This window comes from Syngnathus leptorhynchus, chromosome 4, assembly GCF_054491065.1.
Source record: "Syngnathus leptorhynchus isolate UIUO chromosome 4, UIUO_Slep, whole genome shotgun sequence".
NCBI lineage: Eukaryota > Metazoa > Chordata > Actinopteri > Syngnathiformes > Syngnathidae > Syngnathus > Syngnathus leptorhynchus.
The window spans coordinates 11,310,388-11,332,124 of NC_141198.1; the positions used below are offsets into that span (position 1 = coordinate 11,310,388).

Consider the following 21,737-nt stretch of genomic DNA (forward strand, 5'->3'; position numbering starts at 1 on the left):
GTGTGATCATTTATTTACTTGTTTGGAGCATAAAGCTCACTTTGTTTGCCCCTGGCCTTTGGCTATGGAAAACAAGAGTGACTAATTGAGAGAAAATCGTGCCAGGCTGACAACAGATAGTGTCCTAGTTATTGTTGACATTAGAGAAAGACTCCTGCTGAGTCTTGGCTGCTTCGTTAGGGAATGTGTGAACAATGCATGACCCAAAACAAATCCCCCCAGTTAAGCATTTGTGTTGTATTGCATGACGATGCAAAATTACTCTTGCATCAACAGACTCTTAAAACTGCTGGGTCAAAACCAACCCAAATTGGGTTAAAAATTGGACTGACCCAGGAAGTTGGGTCAATTTGACCCAGGAAGTCCCCAAATTGGCACGGTCCAATTTCTAACCCAACAGTTTAGTGACTAAAATTCCAGGATGCACTGGGGCTATCTAATGGCACACTGAATCAAAACACCAGTAGAGCAAATGAAAAAATAATCATGGTCACTCATCTCACAACGCTCTGTTTCCAATAAAGAAAGAAAAGGAAATAGAAACAGAACACAGAAACAAAAACACACAATCACATCTGTTTACCAAAAAAAAAAATCTCCATACAAAAACAGGCATATTCACAATAGGAAGCAAAGTGCTGCAGTAGAAAGATTAAACTCAGATGACAAGAGGCTTGAAATTAATTTTCTAACATTAGAAATTGGGATTTTGTTGTGAAGGTGTCGGGAGACACTATTCCAAAATGTAAAGGTTTAAAGTTCTCAGCCAAACAAGACAACGTGAAGAGCTCATGTCAGTCTAACTGCATTTCATCTCCTAACTAATTTATCATCTAGATATCTGATATTTACAATTTCATAATTTTTTTTTACAATGAGGATCAAGTCAATCCAATCCTGTGTGTCTTTTGTCTTTTTTTCATGACAGCAAGCTTTATCAAAATCATTCATCAATCATTGGCAAACTCCGGCACCTCCGGCACCATGCCGACCTCCAGTTGACCCGGCGAGTCCAGGGACAGAACAGGGTGGCACGGCCCGGTAAAGTTTTGCTTGAAAGACCCCAATAACTGACCCGTTTGGGCGTTGTAGAAGCCCAACTGACCTCGCTGGTAGTCCAGGAGCGTACCCACCCGCTCGGGCGAATCTATCACAAAGACGTTGGACTGAGAGGCACCGTGGAGCATCTGGTACTGGCAACTACACCAACACAACCGCAAACAGACTCTTTAGACAATTTCCATGCACGATAAGGGAAAATGTTTTGGTTTCAACATACCCACATGGTGATGGGATGCACTGTAAACACCAGGAAAGCTTGTTTTCCCCCAGGAGCCACTTTCTCCGTGCTGAGCTGTACGCGACTCCGAGCCTGTAAGCTGCACATCCGGACACCGTGGTCTCCCAGTAGTGGTGACCCTTGGCTGGTAATAACTCACCGAGGATGGACGGGGATCTGGAAAATAGAAATATATACAAGATGGACAAGCAGGAAGTCATGTCCCCGGTTTTCTGATGATTTTTTTGGGGGGGGTTGTAAATTTGGGTGGGTTTATTTTGTGGACCCCTGATATAGCCTAAGTAAAAAGCATAACAAGCTTGTGGCGTTACTCCTTGAGATGGTGAATGAGATGAAGCCTCATGAAATTTGATCTTGTAGGACATCATAAATGATGATTTTGATCTGGATGATTTTGACAATCCTTCCAAGAAGCATAAACGCCAAATTGACCATCTTTTGAGTGTTGCACTGTAAAGACGTCAACATACACAGTCGTGTACTTACTTGTTTTCTGTGGATGATGTGTGTTCATGAGCATCTTGGGACAGGTAAACTATGGTTTGGTCTTCTGATAGCTCCAGAGCAGGGTGAGCTGAAGCTTTCAGCAAATGAAACCTTGTTCCTGAAAACAGTGAAATTGTTACTTATTAAAAATGGGATTAGGACACCTCATTAGGTACATCATCCAAAGTACTCAGACATGTTTTGGAAACCTTTGGTTGAAATGAGAGCAGCCTCGCTTTGTTCACTGGCTCCAGCTTCATTTACAGCTTTGATGTAAAACAGATAATTCTCATTGGGCTGCAGTAGAACTTTGTGTTCACAGCTTTTTATGCCAGCAATTGATCTAGAAGAAGCAAAAGATACTGTATAAATACGCCGCCAAAAACTTGAAGCCATTTTCTTCCATTTAGGTCATAGGGAGGAGATTCCTCGCAAAAAAAATGAAATCATAACAGCGGCCTAAGACTTGTCTTTTATTTGGTAAACAAGGTCTGAAATCCAACACGGCCCACCTAAGCCCATCTCCTTCCAGCTCATACTGGCGGCAGTATTCCAGGATGAAACTCTGTGCAGGATTGTGTTTGGCCGGGCTCCATCTCAGCGTGGCCGAATCCCACGTGACGCTGCAGCGCTGGCTATTCATTACTGGCACCGACGGAGCTGTAAAAAGTCATCCTCCTATTTAATGAATGCTTTCGAGTCAACTTCCCGCACGGAGTGGCGCGCTGACCGGTGCTGAAGACGAGCCTCTCGCTAGGCAGAGAGCAGCCTGTGTAGTTGACAGCCATCACCCACACTTTGTAAGACTTGTCAGGCTCCAACTCCTCCAGGATGCAATAACTCTCCTTCACTGTCACACGGTACTCCTCGGACACAGCTGAGGACAACACAACTCCAGTTCAATTTAAAAAAAACAAAAAACAATAATGTCTTTTTTTTATTCATGCATGTTTCCTTCATATTCATGAATTCCGTTCTTTTGTACAGCAACACTGCATGTCATTTCCTTTCTGTATCTACAATATGATCCATGATCAGGTGAGAAGGATTTACGAAATTTCATTGTGACACCTGATTTCTGATGATCGCATTGATCTTGTATTTTATAAATAAATACATTTAGGAAAAAAATGAAAGATGCCATTTTTGGACCATGTTGACCTCTCATAAAATTATGTGGTACCCTTCTTGTAGCCCTGAAAGGAATACACTAAATGTTTTTAGGTCACTTAAGGTAGTAATGTCTTTTTTTTTTTATTTTGTTTATATTAGTGAAGACCTCATCAGACAAAGGTGAGTTTCTTTAAAATACCTGCCTTAGAAGTGGTCATTTTACAGTACTACAATGTTACTACACCATTCGGCAATCTTTTTATAAGGACTGTATTATGTACCTCCTTGTGGCTCCTCCATGCAGTAGACCTGGAAGCAGTCAATGATGTCCCCGGGGTTGACCCTCCAGTAAACGGTGACACTGACACCGGTGGCCGATCCTGCCTTCTGGGGCTCCAAGGTGGGCCTCTGAGGGACTGTGGTGCAGAGTAGGAAACATTTATCAAGTTGAGCCACTGCGGCCCACACGGGGATCTGCACACCTGGAATTCCCTTTCGATGCGTGAGCTGTGGGCTGGAGGTGTTGCCTTTGGCGTAATCCTCAAACACCAGCAATCCCTTGGAACCCAACTCCAGTGACATGGTCAAGTCCAAAGCTGCTTTAAGCCTGACCACACAAAGAACATCTACATTATATCTGTATTATCATCCAATGATGTGTTATCATCTCGCATTTGATGAAGATGTTCCGAATTTTGTGCCCAGCCAGTACATTTTTAGCACAACACATTCTATGCACATTTCAGTGAGGGCATTTTACCTTGCATGAATGTCCTCAGGGGTCTGAAAGAAAGATACATGGATGATACTTTCAAATCATCGGAACGTAAATAGTGAACAACAAAGTCAGAAGCCTTGGGAGGATTTACCCGAGCGTCCGTTTCAGCTTCTCTGGCCGTGGTCTCCAGGGTGGCCTTGGCCGTGTCGATGCTCTCCTGGAAGCAGACGATCTGGTCGTAGAGCTGCTCCAGCTTGGTCTTCTTCTCTTCCTCCATGTTGACGGACATCTTGTTGTACTGCTCCATCACCAAAGCCATGGTCTCGTCGTTCTGTGTCTGCATGGCTGCCTCGCTCTCAACACACTGGTGCTGGATGACAAGAGCAGCGCGTAAGTTTATGATCGGCAAATACATCATTCTCAAGCGGCGTACTTTGCCCACTCATACGGTAATTGAAAATAAATGTATACCTCCACAGAGTGGTAGGCCAACTCCAGCTCAGAGACCAGGTCCTCGATGTTCTCAGATCTTTCCTGCAGCTCGGAGATCCACTCACTCAGTCGCTCCTGTTACATAGCAGACGTCAACAGATCACATATCAGTGTCCACTTGACGGCGTCACAGAGGACCTTTTTCAGCAATCCAAATGAGTATTATGTCACAAAAAAAAAAATCTATGTGAACGTGTGCATCCTGTCATCTGCGTCTCAATGACCCAAAGGGTCATCAGATATTTGTACCTTTATGCAGCAATAATGCACTTTACTATATCATCACGTCGAGGGCGGTCCCACTGTAGAGTGTTGCAAAGAAAATCATGGCATAGCATAGCATAGCATAGCAATGGTCAACTTTTCATATACTCTTAAGTATATTATGTACCAAAGTAATGGGACAACCCCTAAATCTATTATATTATATATCGATTACGGACCAAAATCCTTTGTAACCAACTGATTCTTAATTTTTCATATTGCTGTTTGTATTATTGGTTTTTACACAATTTGAAACATGCCCGAAATAATTTTGCAAGAACTTGAGTCCTGACTTCTTCCGTTTTCGCTTACTGTGTCCGTAATCCACATTCCTGAACAATTTCATCGCTATTTTGGTTTAGTGTGTTCATCCTTAACAACCCTGACATCAAGCCGGAGCAAAATTGTCTCAATGTCAAATAATTACATATGATTTCTTACCCTGATGTCCTCAAAAGCGTTGTCCACTTCAAGCAACTCGTGTCCATCGTGGTCCCCAGAATCACAGTCGTCCTTTGACAGCAAACACTGACAGGTGAGACAGAACCAATCCATCCCCTCAAGTTCAGCAGCTAATTGGGCCAGACGCTGCTCCTCAGCATCAATGATGTCATAATCAGCATCAATGAGATCTTTGTCTTCAAACACATCCACATCAGCTCCTTCTTCCGCCACCTCAGTCGATTGAACAGACACCGGTGCTGGTCCCTCTACTTCTTCTAGTACTTCAGGTTCTACAAGCTCTCTAATGTCCTGTTCGTCAATCATCTCGTAATCGTCACCTGTCACCTCTGTAATATCTTCAGGTGTCTCATCTTGAGCTTTCTGTCCCTCCTTGTTCTCTCCGTGAGGACCAATCTCCAAGCATGTGAACGTGTTCACATAGTCATTTTCTGGGCCGTCTTCTAACTTTTCTGTATCTGGTTCTAGGTCCTCCTCATGCGGCAGAGATAAATCCTCTTGTGGGGCAAAGCTCCTCAGAGGAGGAAAAAGGATCTCATCTTTGTTGCTCTCTGGCTCTTTCTTCTCTGCCTTTTCCACTGAAGGTGTCGGTGAGGAAACCCTGTTCAACGTTTCCAACTGTTTGGTTGCTTCTTCCAACTGAGGCATTGCTATTGTTTCCATGGTGTCCTGATCCGATATAGTGACGTGGACATATTCCGTGTCGAGATCAGCTCGAGTTACGACATTACATTTTGAAATCTCCTCTGAGCACGGGCTGGTGTTTATGTCCATCTCAACAGCTTGGCCTTTGGGCACAAAGACAATCATGTCGTCGTCCGTTTCAGTTTTTGGAGTGTCAGCTTTGCTGCTTTTAGAAGGTGTCTGGTTCTTATGTTCAATCATCTTCTGCTGTGTCTGACCCGAATCTGTCTCCTGTTCTTTCATTTTGGTTTTGACCTTCAACCCCTGATCAGATATAAAACATGGCGACTCATCGACGGCGTCATTGTGTAGCAATACATCCATGGTTGTTTCTGCTTGAGGAATACTTGTCACCTCCTGAAGATCAATGTGAACCTTAGTCTGTGTCGGTTCTTCATCAGCCGTTTTCTCAGTTACCTTCACGGCTGAGCGCACCGTTGGCTCAAAATCAGTAAAGATCTCAACTGCAGCAGGTTGCTCAGGATCCAGCTCCTTTTTCTTACATGGCAACTTCTCTTCTAGTATCTCCATTTCAACGAAGGTTTCAGAAGCCTCCTCATTTTTCTGTGCCTCTGTTGTTGGGATCTCATCCTGGATGTTCATACTAACAACTGTCACAATCTCAGATGTGGGATTCTCACAAATTTCCCTTGCTGTGTCTTCTTCTTGAAGTTTGATGACCGTTTGAGGAATGTCAACAATAACAGTCGGTGGCATCACACATTCCTGATCAAGTAGGTCATGTGTTTGGGATAGTTCTTGGTTTTTACTTATGCTAACTTGGTCTTCCTCTTCTGTTATGATCTTTTGAGGCGTGTGAGTGAAGCCCTCAGGAGTTCCATCTTGAGCTTGCACCCTTTCTTTCATTGGGCTGTCCTCATAAACTAAATCTACAATAAGGGCCGGCTCTTCATTATCTTCTATCCTTTCCAATTCTGGAACTTGCTCTTCAGACTTTGTTGCTGCTGAATCTTCAACTACCTCAATGTTAACCACTTGTTCCGTATCCCCAGTCTTGATTTCGTTTTCTTCCTGTTCCACGGCTCTTGTTAGACATCCTGTCATTTCAAACTCACTCTGTGACCACAACATCCTCCTTTCCTTCTTGTCCTCCACGGATTCAACTGAAAGGTCCACTGTGGGGGTGTCATCTTTCAAAGTGAACTTTTCCAGGTACCCGGCTGGCTCTTCTGAATCCGACAAACATTGCCTAAATGATTTTTCGGATGTCACGCTCTCTGCCTCCGAGTATTCCTCGTCACTCTTTCTCCTCTCACCCACAGCATCCTCATAAAGGTCAGAGTACATGAACGACATGGCGGTGGGTTCTTCTAGCAGCATGGGGTCAATGATCTTAGGGGGTCCAGGGGAGATGTAAATAGGGGTGAGGGTAGTTTCTTCACTTGCAAACAATATCGAGCCGCTCTCTCTTCTCACTCTTGAACTTTCCACCCCCTCATCTGCATTTTGCTGCATTTCATTTACAGGAGCTCCTTCTCCATAGAAAACCTCATCCAGGTGTTCTCCAACTATCTCCGTTTCTGTCACAAAGACGAACGAGTCTTCTGACTTTGATGGGCTGTCTCCGACTACCTTTGTAGGCATTGATTCCACTTTGCCACTTTCCCTCGTAGGTTCCTCCACCTCAGTTTTAAGATCTGGAGCTTTTTGTCCGGGAATCACCTCATCCACCAGGGTAAACTTCTCAAAGTAGTCAATGTCTTTGGAGCCATCTTTTGGAATGGATGTTTGTCTCGATTCAGTGTCCATCGAAGGACCGGTGTCGTCATCATTTGACGGCTGTTGATTGAACACAATCATTAAATCAATTCAGAGAGGATAAGAATAGAAATAAAAAAAAATAGACAAATAAAAACTTTTAATCCTAAATACCTCATTGCATTCCAGTATTTCCACATCTTGATGCGAGCCACGGTTCTGTGCGGTTTCCATGAGGTGGTTTCGAGATCTGATCTTCGAAGTTTGGTTAAGATACGACATGTTGTCCTTCATTTCCGTGCTCTCCTCTTCATCCACTGTGGGAAGCTTGGATGGTACCCTGATGTTAAGAATCTCATAACCCTCCGAAATCAAACTGAACAACTGCTGATCTTTGGTTTTGATTTCTTCCAAATCTGTTCCTGTTCCGCTCTGCTGCTCTTTAAGATTGGGGAGAGACACCTCTGCCATCTCAGGTCTCTCCACTCCCAGAGCCGAGGCTGACCTTGAACCGCCAAATCTGCTTAACCTGTCCCTCAATCTGCTGTTCCTTCCTGACCTCGTTCTCCTACGGACTACTTTGTCCTCATCAAAAATGATTGTGACTTTCCCGGCGACTCCAGACCCTTCCATGCTGCAGGCTTCAGAGATGGAGCTGGTCTCAGAGGCCCAAGGAGTAGAGCAGCGGCTGGAGGCTGTCTCCCAAACAATGCCACTGTCCTCACTCTGGACAGTCACCATCGAGAACGACGGATCCACCATCAGGCACTGGAGTTTGGGCTTCACAGACTGATCCTGGACAACCTCCCGTAGACTGGAAAGAGAAAACAATTTAAGCAAAATTTGGTTTAGCAAGGTTTACCACTCCTGAGCACTAAGAGTGATGCAATGTTCATGGCAAAATGTGCAACAACTCCAAAACACCAATCTTGTAATACGAGAAGGCCTTCCAAACAGACTATATCAGTTTCCTTAACCATTTTTGATGAGCGAGGATGTGTGTAGCACTCAGCATGAAATTTATGAGAATGTACTGGAAGAATGGGGCTTCCCTCAGTGCCTTCATTCCTCACAATATAGCTAAAGAGCTAACTGAATTTTAACAATAGCAGTAAAAACACAAAACAAAGGGCATTGATAAGTATCTATATATTTTGCAGATTGAATTGACAGACGGTTTTGAGATTAGATCCAGTTAGATGTTTCAAGCACCTGTTTCGCAATTCCTCCACCTCGTCCTCATCATCCTGGCTCATGAAATCTGAAGCCTCACACTGGAACTCTGTCATCTCCGTCATCTCCGAGTCCAAACTTCCACATTCCTCCATTATTCCTTGTACGTCCGTGTTTTTATTTTTAAAAAATTCAAAAAGATCTTGTTGTTCTTTTCAGCCACTTTTTGAGTCCAGGAGCGTCCGTATGTTCCGTTTGTGCCATTCTAAGTTAGGAGGAGTCCATCTGACTCAGTTTAGGACAGAAATAGACTAAGTGGGGAATGCAAAGAGGGGTACGCAGAGTACATGTGGAAGGACGCCGCTCGATCTCACTAGGTCTCGAGTCGTGTGCAAAGATTTGAGGCCATGGACTACATTCTTACAAAATGTTATTGGTAATGTAGGCAAACATACATGTTGTGAACATCAATCTGTACTAACGAAATGCAACTGGAGTCGTGTAACTTTAAGATCAAAATCCCCGTTGCTAAGTTAAATATAGGCCATGTGCTGAAACAGAACCCCCTGGTCTACCCTGCTGTTCTTGGCAATGCTTGAGAAACACAGACAAACAGCTTAGAAGCTTCACTCGTATGAAAAGAAAACAAAAGTTGGTATTTTATCCATGAACTACCATCTGATCTAAATAAACTGTACTGTGAATTAAATCAGTTAAATTTGTCCATTTTCAGTCTAGATTGGAAGTCAGTGGTGGGATAAAGAAATATACATTTTTGCTTTTCATGAAAGGTATAAAATCCATAATACCTCACAATAAATTCAAATAAATCACCAGTACTGATTTATAAGGAGCCCCTGAGATGACATGGAAGGAAAAAAAAAAAAAAAAAACGTGAACTGTGCCCCGAAAAAAAGTTATACTTGCTCGCAAAGATTCCCTCCTAAAAATTTGCATTCCCTCGTAATCATTGTGAATACAAATCTTTTCCAGGGAAGGCAACTATTTGAGCGGGACCACAAAAAATGCGAGGGAATGCAAAGGGTTTTTTTTTTTTCTTTCTTCTTTGACATCTTGTGGGCGCCGTAGATTTAATTTCTTAACAGAAAAAGTTATACAAACTTGTACAAAAGAAAGACACTTGGGCACGTTGACAAGAGAATACTGAAGTCAGTATAAGCAAATCCTACAAATATCCAGCAGACCGGGACATTTTGAACAACGGGAATCCAGAGACGCTCTGGGAAAAGCTGAGCTCAAAGAACTCCTTATTTATTTCCAGGATGTTTCCTCATCAATGATCTCTTGCATAGGAAGAATGGAGTTTAGGTCCATCTCCTTCCGTAGCATTAGCCAGGACTGTGTAGAGAGACGACACATGGATGAAGGGTATGAAAATAGGAACATAAGATTACAAGATTTAAAAAAAAAAATGCATAAAATGTTTCCCCCTGTCACATACCTCAAGAAACTGAGATTTAATGTAATCAAATTTGGCCTGCTTGTTGACTGCCCGGGCAACATTTTTTCTCTCAAACGGCTCTGAAAAAAAGAATACCATGAAACAAACTCGTATTAAAAGACTGACTGGAAAAAGTTGTTTTGAAACTTTTCATTCTGACTTATTATCTTGTCTTTGTTATTGTAAGGCAAATAGGTCAATTCAAAAATTTGCATTTCAGAAATACAATGATATTCTTTACAGTCTGCCCACTCCTCTTGCCGTAATTGCTACCTCCCATAAAAAAAAAAAAAATTCTTAAATGCATTGTAGTTACATCATTGCCAACATGTTTACCTTCTACACATAGGAGTGTGTCTTTCCACTTTGGATGATTGTGCCTGGGCAGCGCTTTGCCAACTCGGACAGAAATCACGGTTTTCTTCCAGCTGCATTACGGAAAAGATTCAACGTTATTCACTTGCAATTGGAAGCAAGATCTTCAATTTGAATGTCTCATCAGCTGCCCAGTCTAATGTCGTGGCCTTGTTATGATTTTGGGTTTGGAATAAAACAGACACAAAAAAACATCAACATGTAGGGATGGAATGTCTTTGGGTGCTCGGGCACTTCTACAATGTGCCATATTACTAAGAGCCCACATCATAGGACGTTGGGCGAGTGCTGCGTGAAGCCAAAGGTCACACCTGCCCCTGGCACTCAAGCAGACACACGAGAACAGCAAAGAGGAAGAGCGAGAAAGAGAGGCAGTTGGCGAGGGGACTGGAACACACGACAGGTGGGGGGGAAAAGCAAAACACAAGCGTATGACGCACAAGTCTGGACCATGTGTTATGTTGAACACCTGAATTCGGTCGCATAATATCTGAGAAAGCCAAGAAGCAGCATTCCCAGAGACGATTGGTTTCGTGAATTGAAGCGGGGGATGTGTTCGGCTCCCTCGGGGATCATGTCAATCTCCAAAGAGGGATCAAAACACTCCTAAACATCAAGACACAAGCTATTGACAACTCTCATATGATATATTGTATCGCTCATGACAGGCAGAACAATGACATGCTCTTCCACTAGATGGCAGAAGATACACGCTCTCCAGAGACCCAACTTTCTACATGACTCTTTATGAAAAAAATCAATCTCTAAAGGTGATCAATTTGAATTGCTTCTAAAGCATATTGTACAGATTTGTATTTTATATACAAACTATACCAGAAGGAGTTGCCACTTACTGGGAAATCCATCTGCAGCGAAGGAAGCACTGGTGTTTGAAGGTCTAAAAAGAGAAATCATAATTTAGCCGGGAGGAAGGATTTAAATGAGTCGATTGGGTGTATGTGTGTTTACTGACTCTGAAGGTAGTGCAGCACCATCAGCGCCAGCGTGTAGCTGCTTAACGTTCCTTGACTGGCATCATTGATTTGATGGTGCTGTGCCCACTTCTTGACAACAAGGATGAGCGGTCGTATCCTGGGCTCAACTGAACATAGAGAGGCACGCACATACATTTAACCTTGCGCAAACTAATGGGAGTGACTTCTAAATTGGGAGAATAATTTACCGTATGCATAACTCTTCAGAAGGAATGTGTTTCGGATGCCCACGATGTTGTTCACGTTCAGGTCAAAAGTCAGATTGCTTAAGTGAGAACAACACAGTTCAATCTTAGATTGGAACACAATGTAAATCCCAAAGTCACTAACAAGTGTTGCTCCTACCTTACCTGCCTCTCTCTTGGAATCTGAGGATGGGCACTTTGGCTCTGATCAGATGTAGCCGCTCTACTAAATCTAGCGAGAAAGAAAATAAAGCAGAGAACTTGGATGAGTCCTCTACTGAAACATTTTCTCTCACTGAGGAAATAGCACCACCTTGTGGTGTGGAAACTTGTTGTAAAATATCACACAATACAGTACTTGTGTTGTGATGGTTTTGTTTGACGATGAAACAAATGTTTTTTTTCAAAATGTTAAATTGTATTATTGTAATTGGTAACACCCTTTGAACTGAAGGATGACTATTTCATCAGAATTTAAATGGCATTAAATGAGTAGGATGGTTATAATATATATTATAATAATAGGATGGGTATGATCATTATACAATAACAACAATAATACTATGTTAATGATTAAAAAAAAAAAAAAAGTGTACTCACTCATTGACCTCATAATCCTTTGGAGGGCAGAGAGCACTGTAATTGGATCTGTTTTTTTCTGAACAAGAAATGTGATTAGGAGAGAAAAAATGCCATGGGACAAACGCCAAAGGGTAGAAGAAATTGTTTTACATTTACATTTTCATGGAGGACGTAACACAAATCGGCATCGCTGCTCCGGCAGGCTAATCCGCTCATGGTGGATCCCGTCAAATAAAGCTGCCCCACTGTGAGAAAAAACAAAGCAGTGATAATGCAAAGACAACACGGTGCAAGAGCTATCAATACATACTTGTGGAGACACGCACGTCTCGTTGCAGCAAACTTCTGCACGTCTCTTTCCGACATAAATCCGAAGGCTGCTGCTGGCATATCTCAAACAGATTGGCCACCTGAAAGCTTAGCTGAGGACACAAAAAGAGGCAGACAACATGAAAACATACTCTGAGTGATAAACAGCGTTATTTTGGGGTACCTTGTCGTCATCATGGACGTTCAGGTTCATGGAGCCACACGGGATCGTGGGAGCGTTACAGTGCACATGGGAATGAGGGTGATCAAAACCTGAGGATGATCTTGAGGAGCCCGGCAATGCATGGTCAGATCTAAAACAGGGACGATCGTGCCAAATGTGAGGATTTCCTGAAGGGGGGAGGGATGAGTCGTCACCACGTCGGCGCTTCACAAGCGGGAAGTCGTCATCCTCATGTTTTCTCCTGTAAAAGCATGCACAATTTTAAAGCCTGGATGTTCCCAATTAACATGAAGAAAAAGTTAGATAAGTGACATACTTGCGCCAGTCACTCCTAGTTTGAGAAGGTGGAAAGGGAGGCAATGGGCAAGGCCTCCAATCATGAGGAGGCAAGCTGTCATGTGGTGGGACATCATAGCTGTTGAGACACATACTATTACTAACTATTCATTAAAAATTCATATTTAGCACCAAATTGTAGATTAGGATATCAAATTACAGCGGACTAGACACAAATGCACAGCACACATTTCAGATTTTAAATGTTTAAAACTGCTAATTATTTGCATTCCGATTCAGTTACATATCTCTCTTTGTGGTTGGTCTACCACATTATTTTTCAACAAAATACATTTAGGTTTGTGATTGTAAATTTCTGTGACAAATAATCCACAAGACTGACTTGTCAACTGCTCCGTGCTGATAAAAGTGGGGATCCATGCAATCGGGCCGAGGGCTATAGGCTGGTCGCCTCCTCGTTGACGAATCACGCGGGAACATGTCTCGCGAAGCCACTGCTATCGAGTATACATGAAACAAGAGGTAAAGAAGCAGAACATGAAAATAGTACCGTAACTGTTATGATAACTAAGAGGTCACAAGTACAGGGATTAGGAATATTGAACGTGGGCGTCGCTTTCAAATTAGTAACTCGTGCTGCAGTAAACTAGCTGTTAGCTACCAGCTAGGGCTTCAACCCAATCGATCGACTATTTAGACAGGAATCTTGGCGAGAAATCCTAGAAGTGAGTCGTTTTTTTTGTTTTTAACAGTTTAATTTAGGATTACAAGTACCAAAACCTACCATTTATCACAGTGAGCCACTTCCTGGTCGCTTGATCTCGCGTTTCAGTGACGTCATTAAAATATATATATATATTTAAAGGGACCTTGCAGTCAGTCACAGATAACACCTAAACGGGGAGGAGATGGCCATCGACCAATCATCACACAATGTTTTGCATGTTTTAATATTCATATTGTGTTTCTTCAAAACTGGGCAACCCAGAAGAATGTGTCCTCTTTTGGTGGTCACAAAAACGCACGAGTTTTAGTGTGAGGGACCCGGGACCCAGGCCTGTATTAGTTCGCTTTGTGAGGAATAAACAATTGGTAAATTTGGTCTGATTGATCTACTGGTCTTCTCATTGATAGAACGAACTCGCAAAATTGTTAGGTGCGCCAGTGTGTGGATTGGGACATGATCGCAATTTGGAGTCAGATCAATAGCTAAAATCCATAGCCTAACATAACCAACGAAGATATTTTGCAAAAAAATGTAATGCATTTTCATCTAAGAAGATTCTAAGATTTGAAAGTTTTCTAACATTGTTCCGACTTGTGATTTTTTTAAGGCACACGGACATGCATGACTAATGAGGATTTTTTTTATATATAGGTTTGAACATTAAACACCCAATGAATATGGAAGGAATTGTTGAAAATTGATTCCCATTCCATCCAGAAAGTAACATAGATGTGGCTCCAGTTATGGTGATTTTTTTAAAAAAAAAAACTTTTATACAAATGACACAAAAGTGTCCATGCTGGGTAAAAGGAGAACTGGCGTGTGTCCTGTCGCTGAGAAAGATGCCAAGCGTGTTCGCGCCTACAGCAGAAAGACGATGCTCGTTCCCGAGAGGGAGCCCTCCCACCATCTCCATGGGTTCACCCATTGAACTTCACTACGAGTTGACGGTAAACCAGACCAGACAATGTCAGAATACACTTTTGTCAATGTCATTGTAGTAAATTGTGAAAAATATTCTACAGGTCTGCATGGATATGACTGGCTCAAACTCCGCTTACCTCAGACTGCCAATAGTTGTGCTCCCCAGCAGTCTACATTCCGCCAAACTACATCAACAGTCACTCAATGCTTCAACTTTGGGAGATGTTCATCCAAACCCAAACCAGCAAATGCAGAGGCCTAGAGAACAATCACGAAAAGCCAACTCTATAGAGTTGCCATTCAATTTTTAAACATAGATTTAATTCTTGTTTTTAAAAATTCCTAACTGCTCAGCTACAAGCTGATTGTGGGAAGCTATTGCTCTCATCTTTTGGATGGATAATATAATATTAATCGAATAATAAATGCTAGTAAATGCATTCAAAGTTTTTTTGAAGTTCTTATCTTTTAGATGGAATGAAATGAATGAACTTTACGGTTCAGTACATCGCGGATTGAAACCAGAGTGCTCAATACCACTGTGCTCAATATCAAACTGTCCAAATCATACTGAGGCCCCTGTTCTTCTTCCGTTTGCATCTATTGAGGTTGCGTCAGCAGCTCAATATCAACTTCTGAATCAATGTCTAGGACCAATACATCAAGATCTTCAGTAGAACTGGATGACTTCAGGTTCTTGGACTGATGAACAAGACAAGCCTCAGACTCATATTTTAAAGTCTGGGAACAAGATTGGACAGGCTTGCCATTAGGACTGATGCACTTCAATATATGATCAATATATTATATATGACAGTTCTTGGATCATTTTACCTTGATGTAAAAGTATTGTTACTTAAGTAACAATACTATTTTAACAAAGTGGCGTAAAAAGAAGGTGGGAGTAACAACATAAAGTAGTGAGAAAAATAAATCTAAAAGTAATCAGAAAAATAAACACGTAGACAAGTCAAGTACTGATCCACATTGTGCGGGTGTTTCTAATAGTGTGTTTGATGCAGCTTTACTTCCCAAGAAACTTGGTCAACAATGCCTCAAAAAGAAACGAGTCTCTTGAGATGCCAGTGACGTCACTGCGGAGGAAGGTGCGGTGACGTCGGAAGTTCGATAGTGACGCGCTGTTCCGTGGGAGGAAGGCGGACGGTGCATCATCACTCGCAACCAGATGTGGAAACCAAATCAAACGTGTATGATACAAACGTATCGTTATTTATGTATACATTGTCTCTATAAACAATTGTTTATGTATATTAATCTACATCGACTGCAGTCAGGCGCCTTAGAGCAGCGCAGAAATGATGCACTCAGAAATGTGGGGGTGTAGCCTGTGAGCCAATGGTAATAAGGGAGAGGGAGGCGGGTGGACGCTGTGCTGCTGCTGCTGCTGCTGCTGCTGCTCCCGCCGCTGCTGCTGCTGTTGCCGCCGCTGCTGCTGCTGCTGCTGTGTGTTATCAACCGCCTCTGGTTTCTTTCCCATTCCACGAAGCGGGGCTTTTCCACCCTTCCTCAGCCTCGTCCTCTTCCTCCTCCAGCTTGGAATCGGTCATTGACGCCTCGCGGCACCTCGTCGGATCTCCAGCTCCGGCGCCGGGAGGGAGGGAGGACGAACCTCAGATTTGGAACCATGCGCACGGCAACGTTTCTGCGTGGGTCCGCGCAGTGACAGCCAGCCGCGGGGGATGGAGCACTTGTCATCACATTCCTGCAGACGCAACCGACGGTGATTGAACAGGGGAGGCTGCAGTGTGGACACAACACCATCATACAGACGCAGCGTCTTTTATCCGAGCGAGATTGCTTCTTGTTACCAGAGGTGTCGCCTTGCGTTTCAGCATCAACAATGGGGTAAGTGATTAGGTTATTATCACAGCTCGGCTCACACTAACCCTCTATGGACATGCAAAACACAGCAAAGATGCAAAGCGTTTTATGTTACTAACACAATATTAAAATGCACCGTTTTAATGATTAATATTCGAGTGATGCGCTTGATCATAAAATGCTCTTCAAATGAACGTTGTTCTTAATTAGGTCTGTTAATAAGCTGGACGTAAGGCCCAACGTGGAAAGTTGCATTCATCCCCTAACTTTGAGATTCCTAAGGGATAGTTTGTTCCCAAAGTAAGACAAAACGGAAGTCCAAAAGTTCCTTCCCCAATTATATTCCATATAAATTCCAGTAGATTGTGTCAAGTTACCCAGTGTATTGAGGTCCAAGCTACAAAGCTGAAACAAATATATCAGTTCTTGATTTTGATATGAACCGTCTGAGAGGTATTCAAAGGTGTATTACCTTTAAGTGTCCAAACCCCCTAACCTGGCCCGAATGTTCATTTTAACGACTGTCAAATAAGCAATCTTGATGATCACCATTTCATTCAGCTTCAATCAGATCAAATATAGCCCCTTGCCACCAAAACGTATTTAATTTCATGCCATATTTCTTGGTAAGTGATTCATGGAAGATAGGAAGCTGCACAAGCAAATGTGAAAACCCCTTGGCGAATGAAACAATCCCACCTCGCCATCACACTGTGTGCTCCCAGCCTACAATATAGACAGTTATGTAAGTTTTGAACATAAGTATGTGATTTTCTTTCCTCCAATGTTGTCAGACATCTATTTTGCCAACGCTCTGTACATCCTGTTCCTGGTCTTTCGATGCCGGGATGGAAGTCTTGACAATGCTGAACACTATTTGTGTGACTGAGAGTGGCATCTTGTCTCCATGGCAGCAGCTGTGACCTTAAATATCTCCTACAACATGCGCCCACCAGCGCGATGTACCTGCTTGGTGTGCAACAGCGCTCATTTTCATGCCTCCCACCCACCCATCTTGAGCCCAGTGGTCCCTAACCCCCACCAGGCCTTGCTTTCATTAACAGATGTCTCCCACAGTTTAGTGGGATTAATGACCCACCAGGAGGTTGATAATATGGTGCGAGGCATGGTGCAATTCCAGCCAAAAACTCCTGCATTAGTTATAATGCACAGGCTTCTCCAGAGCGCATTCACACCTCCCACAGTGTGGGCAGCAGCACATCATCCATCCATCCATCCATCCATCCATCCATCCATCCATCCATCCATCCATCCATCCATCCATCCATCCATCCATCCATCCATCCATCCATCCATCCATCCATCCATCCATCCATCCAACGGTCTCCCACCTAGCGGCAGCTCTTGCCGAGTTCTGCCACGCTGGTGACTAAGGTACTCTTATGCAACCGACACAGTGAGTCAATTGATCCACAATGGAACATGTCAAATGCGATTGAGAGCACAGCAAGGCTTCATGTGTTGGTATGTACCTGCACAGATGCTTTGAGGATGTTTAAAGGTGTAGTTCTGGCACCCAATTACAATCGTATTTTACATTTCAAACTCCTGGTTCAAGTCTATGCCTATTAATCTTTCTAGTTGGACTGATAACATCAATGCTTTACCAATGGAATAAAAAATGTTCGTTGTCATGGCAACATGTAAGTATTGACGTTTGCCCTTCTGTATCAGCTAAACTTCTAACATCAGTCCAATTTTTTTAAACAGTTCTTGTCCTCATTAGACTAGCAGGATTGGACTAGTCCTCAGCCAATCACAGGGCATCAAGAGACAACCAATCACTCATAATCAGATGCATATAATGCAAGCCTTTAAAAAAAAAAAAGACAACCTCTTGAGTGCTAGCCAATTTAGAGCATTCTGACTGATCTTTCTAGCTCACTGAATATTAAATGAAAGATTAGACTCTCTTATTCCATCACACAAGAAATGTTTGTTTCTACCTCAATCGTTTTTTAGTAAACAGTGAAACATAAATTGGTTTTACCCAAATCACTTATTTTGAACAAAAAGAAAACCCAGGAAAAAAAAGTTTTTGTGAAACTTTTTTTTTTTTTTTTTTTTTTTTTGCGTGAATAAATAAATAAATAAATTGAATTAATTGATTAATTAAATAAATTGGCAACATTTGTATAAAATTATTAGCCTGAGTGTTTAACCCCAGGCACTTTATTCCCATTAGAACACTTTGTACTATTTTTATTTTGTTTTTGCTTTTGCTTCTACTTTTATTATTGCTGCAATGTTCATTTAATAACAACTTTATACAAATTTACGTGACCAAAAACATACATTAGGGAGAATTCTAATAAAAACAGGAGTTTTATATTTTATTCCTAAAAAATACATTTGATATTCTTGTAAAAATACTTCACTTCAATTTGAACATTAAAGTTAAATAGAAATACAAATTGTACTTACGGTACATGACTGACTTTTAGATTAAATGAAAATACGTTGTAGCAAAAAGTTAATTACAACGTGCGTTGGGCAGTGATTCTTTTGCATACCACGAGAGTGAGCCCTACCTGTCACTAGTGGTACTACAAGTATCACACTTGGAGGATCACTGCTGTAACAACTGCTGGCACTTTCACAACACTGAGCTGTTGCCAGTGTAGAGCTTCAGCCAGAAGAATTAGCACCAGTTCTTCGTTTTCTATTTTTTAATTGCAAAAGCATGCAAAAGGCACTGACTACTACATTGAGGAGTCTCCGTCATGTACCTTAAAGAGGCACAATAGCCCACGTGATCACTGACTGATAGTATTTCCTGCTTTCCACAAGAATGACTAAACTGGGCCATTCTTCTGTTTTCCCAATTTTTTGAAGTGTAGTGTGATTTTTCTTACCAGTCCCTCGTCACCCTTGGTTCAATACCGAGCATCTTTCTGCTTGCTGTTTTGACACGTTGGGGAATGTGGACAACAATTAGAGATGTCTATCAACTTTCAATAGGAAAACGATCAATTCTCCTCCCCCATGTTATCAGGAGTGTGTACTGTAGGGGAAAGTTACAAACGGGGTCATCTAAGGCACGTTCAGTAAATAGAGCAACTTGAAGCGCACTCATTAATAAGCACTCAGCCTAATGTGAGCTCAACTCTCTTTCAAGCGCTTCTCTGTGGAATAAAAAAAAAAAATCTCAAGAAGAAAAGCCTCTTGGGTACTGCGTGGGGGTCAAGGTGTCTAAGGAAAGTGAGCTCTCCTGGGATGGACAACTATTATGCAATGCTTGTTTTTCCTGCACAAAACAGAGGCAGCTGGATAGTTAAAGGGGACACACCGAAGTAGAAAATAGCATGCAGCCTTTTTGCATGATGAAGTGACACAAGTGAAAGCAGTGAAGTTGTTCACATCTGTGCAACAAGCCCCTGCGGTGCATCGTATAGACAACACTTGTCACTCCTGCTCCAACTGAAGAAGTGTGTGTGCATGTGTGCGCGTGTCTTTCTGTCATGCCTCACAGGCAACTGACTCGCAACCAGACAACAGACGTACTTCATCTGTTGGAGGTGTGAATCATTTGGAAAAAAAATATTCCAAATGTGATTCTTTTGCCTCAGTATTGTGATTTTCATATCATATACGATTCTTCCCATGCATTTTCTAATGGGAAGTCAACCTCCCCAAAATTCTTTGCAGTATGTTCTAGGCAACTAGTCTTCAACATAGGATTCTGGATAATACTGCATTCGTGGAATATGAATTTAACACCAAAATGCACCTGTTTTTACTCATTTCACGGGGTGACCATTTTGCCACTTGCTGTCGACTGAAAATGACATCACAGGCTCAGTTTACGGCCAATCTTGGCTCGCCGGTTTTCTGAAGCTGAGCCGTGATTGGTTATTACTTGAGCCATGAGCAATTGTGATGTCATAATCAGTCATCAGCAAGTGGCAAGATGGCGGCCCCCTAAAATGCTTAAAAACCGGTGAATTTGTATCCCACAAAAGCAATATTAATCAGAATTATGTGTTTACACTAATGAAAACACATACAGCATATTATTCTATAGAAAAATTTGGGGTTGAGATCCCTTTTAATAAATTATGAGAGCAAACGGGGTCAGTTATGATTGCAACAGACCTCCAGGAAATAACGATGATGTAATTTAGCTGCTGATTAAAATGAATGAAAAACTGTTTCAAGGACACATGAAGGATAAAAAAAACATCATATGAATGTAGAAGTAGGTCGACCCTTTTTTTCTCCCGCCAACTGGTGGGTGTCACATATGGTAACAAAACGCTCTGGCATTCACGTGAGAATCAAAGCGCAGGAATGTTGTGCTGTTTGATGCGCGCCCAAGTGAGCGACAAGCCAAATTAGCCAAAGCTTTGTCGAATTATGCAATGTGATAGGACGCCAGTTGCCAAGCAGCTATTGCACAGATCACACAGACAGGCCGTGCTTGTGTGATGTGTGCACAGTTGCAATGACTCACAGTTCCGCCACTTGCACTGCTGTCCATGATTATGATAATTTGCACTCCACAAGCAGCTTTGTGGAGAAGCAGTAATCAGCCCAAATTCACTCTCGCACTTCCTATGCGCTCCCCGTTCTCCCATCAGGCTCCTCCCGACTAACTTCCCCCTGTTTCCGTGTTGTTCTGTCTTATCCAGTCTGGGCTAATCACACACAGGAGGGGTACTGCTGATGAATTTTAATATTCATTTATATACCAAGCCTTTGATGTCCCTCATCACCCCCTCAGTGCAGTGTAAGCACTTCTCTATCTCCCGCTCTGCCAGCACTGCTAGCTCAGAATGTTTCCCCCCTGCACCCTGTGCTTTGACTGGGTGTGTGTGTGCATGTTGAAGTGTGTACTGAATGTAGATTGTACCCGAAAAGCCGACTCAATGCTATCAAGGATGAGGGCAATGTCAACGCTTAAAAAAAGCAATGGAAACAGATGCATGAATGGAGAATCCAAAGACTTGAGTGTCCTCCACTGGCAGGGGTCAATCCAGACTCTTCTTTGGGTGTCATACAAAGGTCAATAAGGAATTAAGTCAAATCAGATGAACCCATCATGGAGCTTTATATCACGCGTATAAGCTACACTGATATAAATCCAACGACAATATTTTCGAAAGAGAATGTGGTGCGTCGTGAAAGAAAACAGACTAGAATTTAGACTGGCTAAAAGCAGGTCTAAGTTGTGGCGCAGGTGTAACACGATTTTGGTGGATTTGATCAAGGCAGGCAGGCGGCCAGATTCTGAGCTCCACCGACATGTGGTGAATGTCATCGTGTTTCATTGATAAATATGAGAACAGCCTGCGTCAATCCCTCTGAATTATTATATAAATCAATTCATTGAACCAACTATCATTTTATACTTTTAAAAGCAAGCAGGGGCTGTTCCTCACAGATACACAATCAACCTCCACTCCCCTGTAATGACTTTCTAT

At 42.4% G+C, this 21,737-nt stretch overlaps 2 protein-coding genes and 1 long non-coding RNA gene across 5 annotated transcripts; 1 reads left to right on the forward strand and 2 right to left on the reverse strand.

Moving 5' to 3' along the window:
• Positions 1-454: 454 nt before the first annotated feature.
• Positions 455-8,593, reverse strand: cmya5 (cardiomyopathy associated 5). Its single transcript, XM_085910699.1, has 14 exons — positions 8,451-8,593; positions 7,413-8,052; positions 4,815-7,319; positions 4,089-4,184; positions 3,769-3,987; positions 3,660-3,682; positions 3,382-3,506; positions 3,181-3,315; positions 2,517-2,663; positions 2,299-2,446; positions 1,996-2,129; positions 1,787-1,904; positions 1,280-1,456; positions 455-1,200 (listed from the first exon to the last, which is right to left on the reverse strand). Exons 1-14 carry the CDS (start codon positions 8,564-8,566, stop codon positions 951-953), a joined length of 4,833 nt encoding a protein of 1,610 aa, XP_085766825.1. The 5' UTR covers positions 8,567-8,593; the 3' UTR covers positions 455-950.
• A 651-nt stretch (positions 8,594-9,244) lies between these two features.
• On the reverse strand, positions 9,245-13,645 carry tent2 (terminal nucleotidyltransferase 2). Of its 2 annotated transcripts, none has more exons than XM_085910700.1 (15): positions 13,585-13,645; positions 13,183-13,297; positions 12,820-12,918; positions 12,504-12,744; positions 12,321-12,432; positions 12,161-12,255; positions 12,029-12,086; positions 11,594-11,660; positions 11,432-11,508; positions 11,222-11,350; positions 11,103-11,146; positions 10,718-10,854; positions 10,210-10,301; positions 9,874-9,953; positions 9,245-9,770 (listed from the first exon to the last, which is right to left on the reverse strand). In XM_085910700.1, the coding sequence occupies exons 2-15, from the start codon at positions 13,278-13,280 to the stop codon at positions 9,684-9,686; spliced, it is 1,416 nt and encodes a 471-aa protein (XP_085766826.1). In that variant the 5' UTR covers positions 13,281-13,297; positions 13,585-13,645; the 3' UTR covers positions 9,245-9,683. The 2 variants fall into 2 exon arrangements, with proteins under 2 accessions (XP_085766826.1, XP_085766827.1); XM_085910701.1 differs by having other exon boundaries at positions 9,247-9,770; positions 12,167-12,255.
• LOC147058102 (uncharacterized) lies at positions 13,221-14,861 on the forward strand. Of its 2 annotated transcripts, none has more exons than XR_015065929.1 (3): positions 13,221-13,322; positions 14,179-14,477; positions 14,553-14,861. It is a non-coding gene; the product is annotated as an uncharacterized LOC147058102 (long non-coding RNA). The 2 variants fall into 2 exon arrangements; XR_015065930.1 differs by having other exon boundaries at positions 14,338-14,477.
• The last annotated feature ends 6,876 nt before the right edge of the window (positions 14,862-21,737 follow it).

Excerpts from the sequence above, each read along its gene's own strand:
- cmya5 (XM_085910699.1), bottom strand. The coding sequence starts at position 8,566 with ATGGAGGAATGTGGAAGTTTGGACTCGGAGATGACGGAGATGACAGAG. Across the intron at positions 8,053-8,450 it reads GTGGAGGAATTGCGAAACAG|TCTACGGGAGGTTGTCCAGG; the intron begins GTGCTTGAAACA and ends TTCTCTTTCCAG. Across the intron at positions 1,201-1,279 it reads TGCATCCCATCACCATGTGG|TTGCCAGTACCAGATGCTCC; the intron begins GTATGTTGAAAC and ends GTGTTGGTGTAG.
- tent2 (XM_085910700.1), bottom strand. The coding sequence starts at position 13,280 with ATGTTCCCGCGTGATTCGTCAACGAGGAGGCGACCAGCCTATAGCCCT. Across the intron at positions 12,745-12,819 it reads ACTAGGAGTGACTGGCGCAA|GAGAAAACATGAGGATGACG; the intron begins GTATGTCACTTA and ends ATGCTTTTACAG. Across the intron at positions 12,087-12,160 it reads TCCTCCATGAAAATGTAAAT|AAAAAAACAGATCCAATTAC; the intron begins GTAAAACAATTT and ends TTTCTTGTTCAG.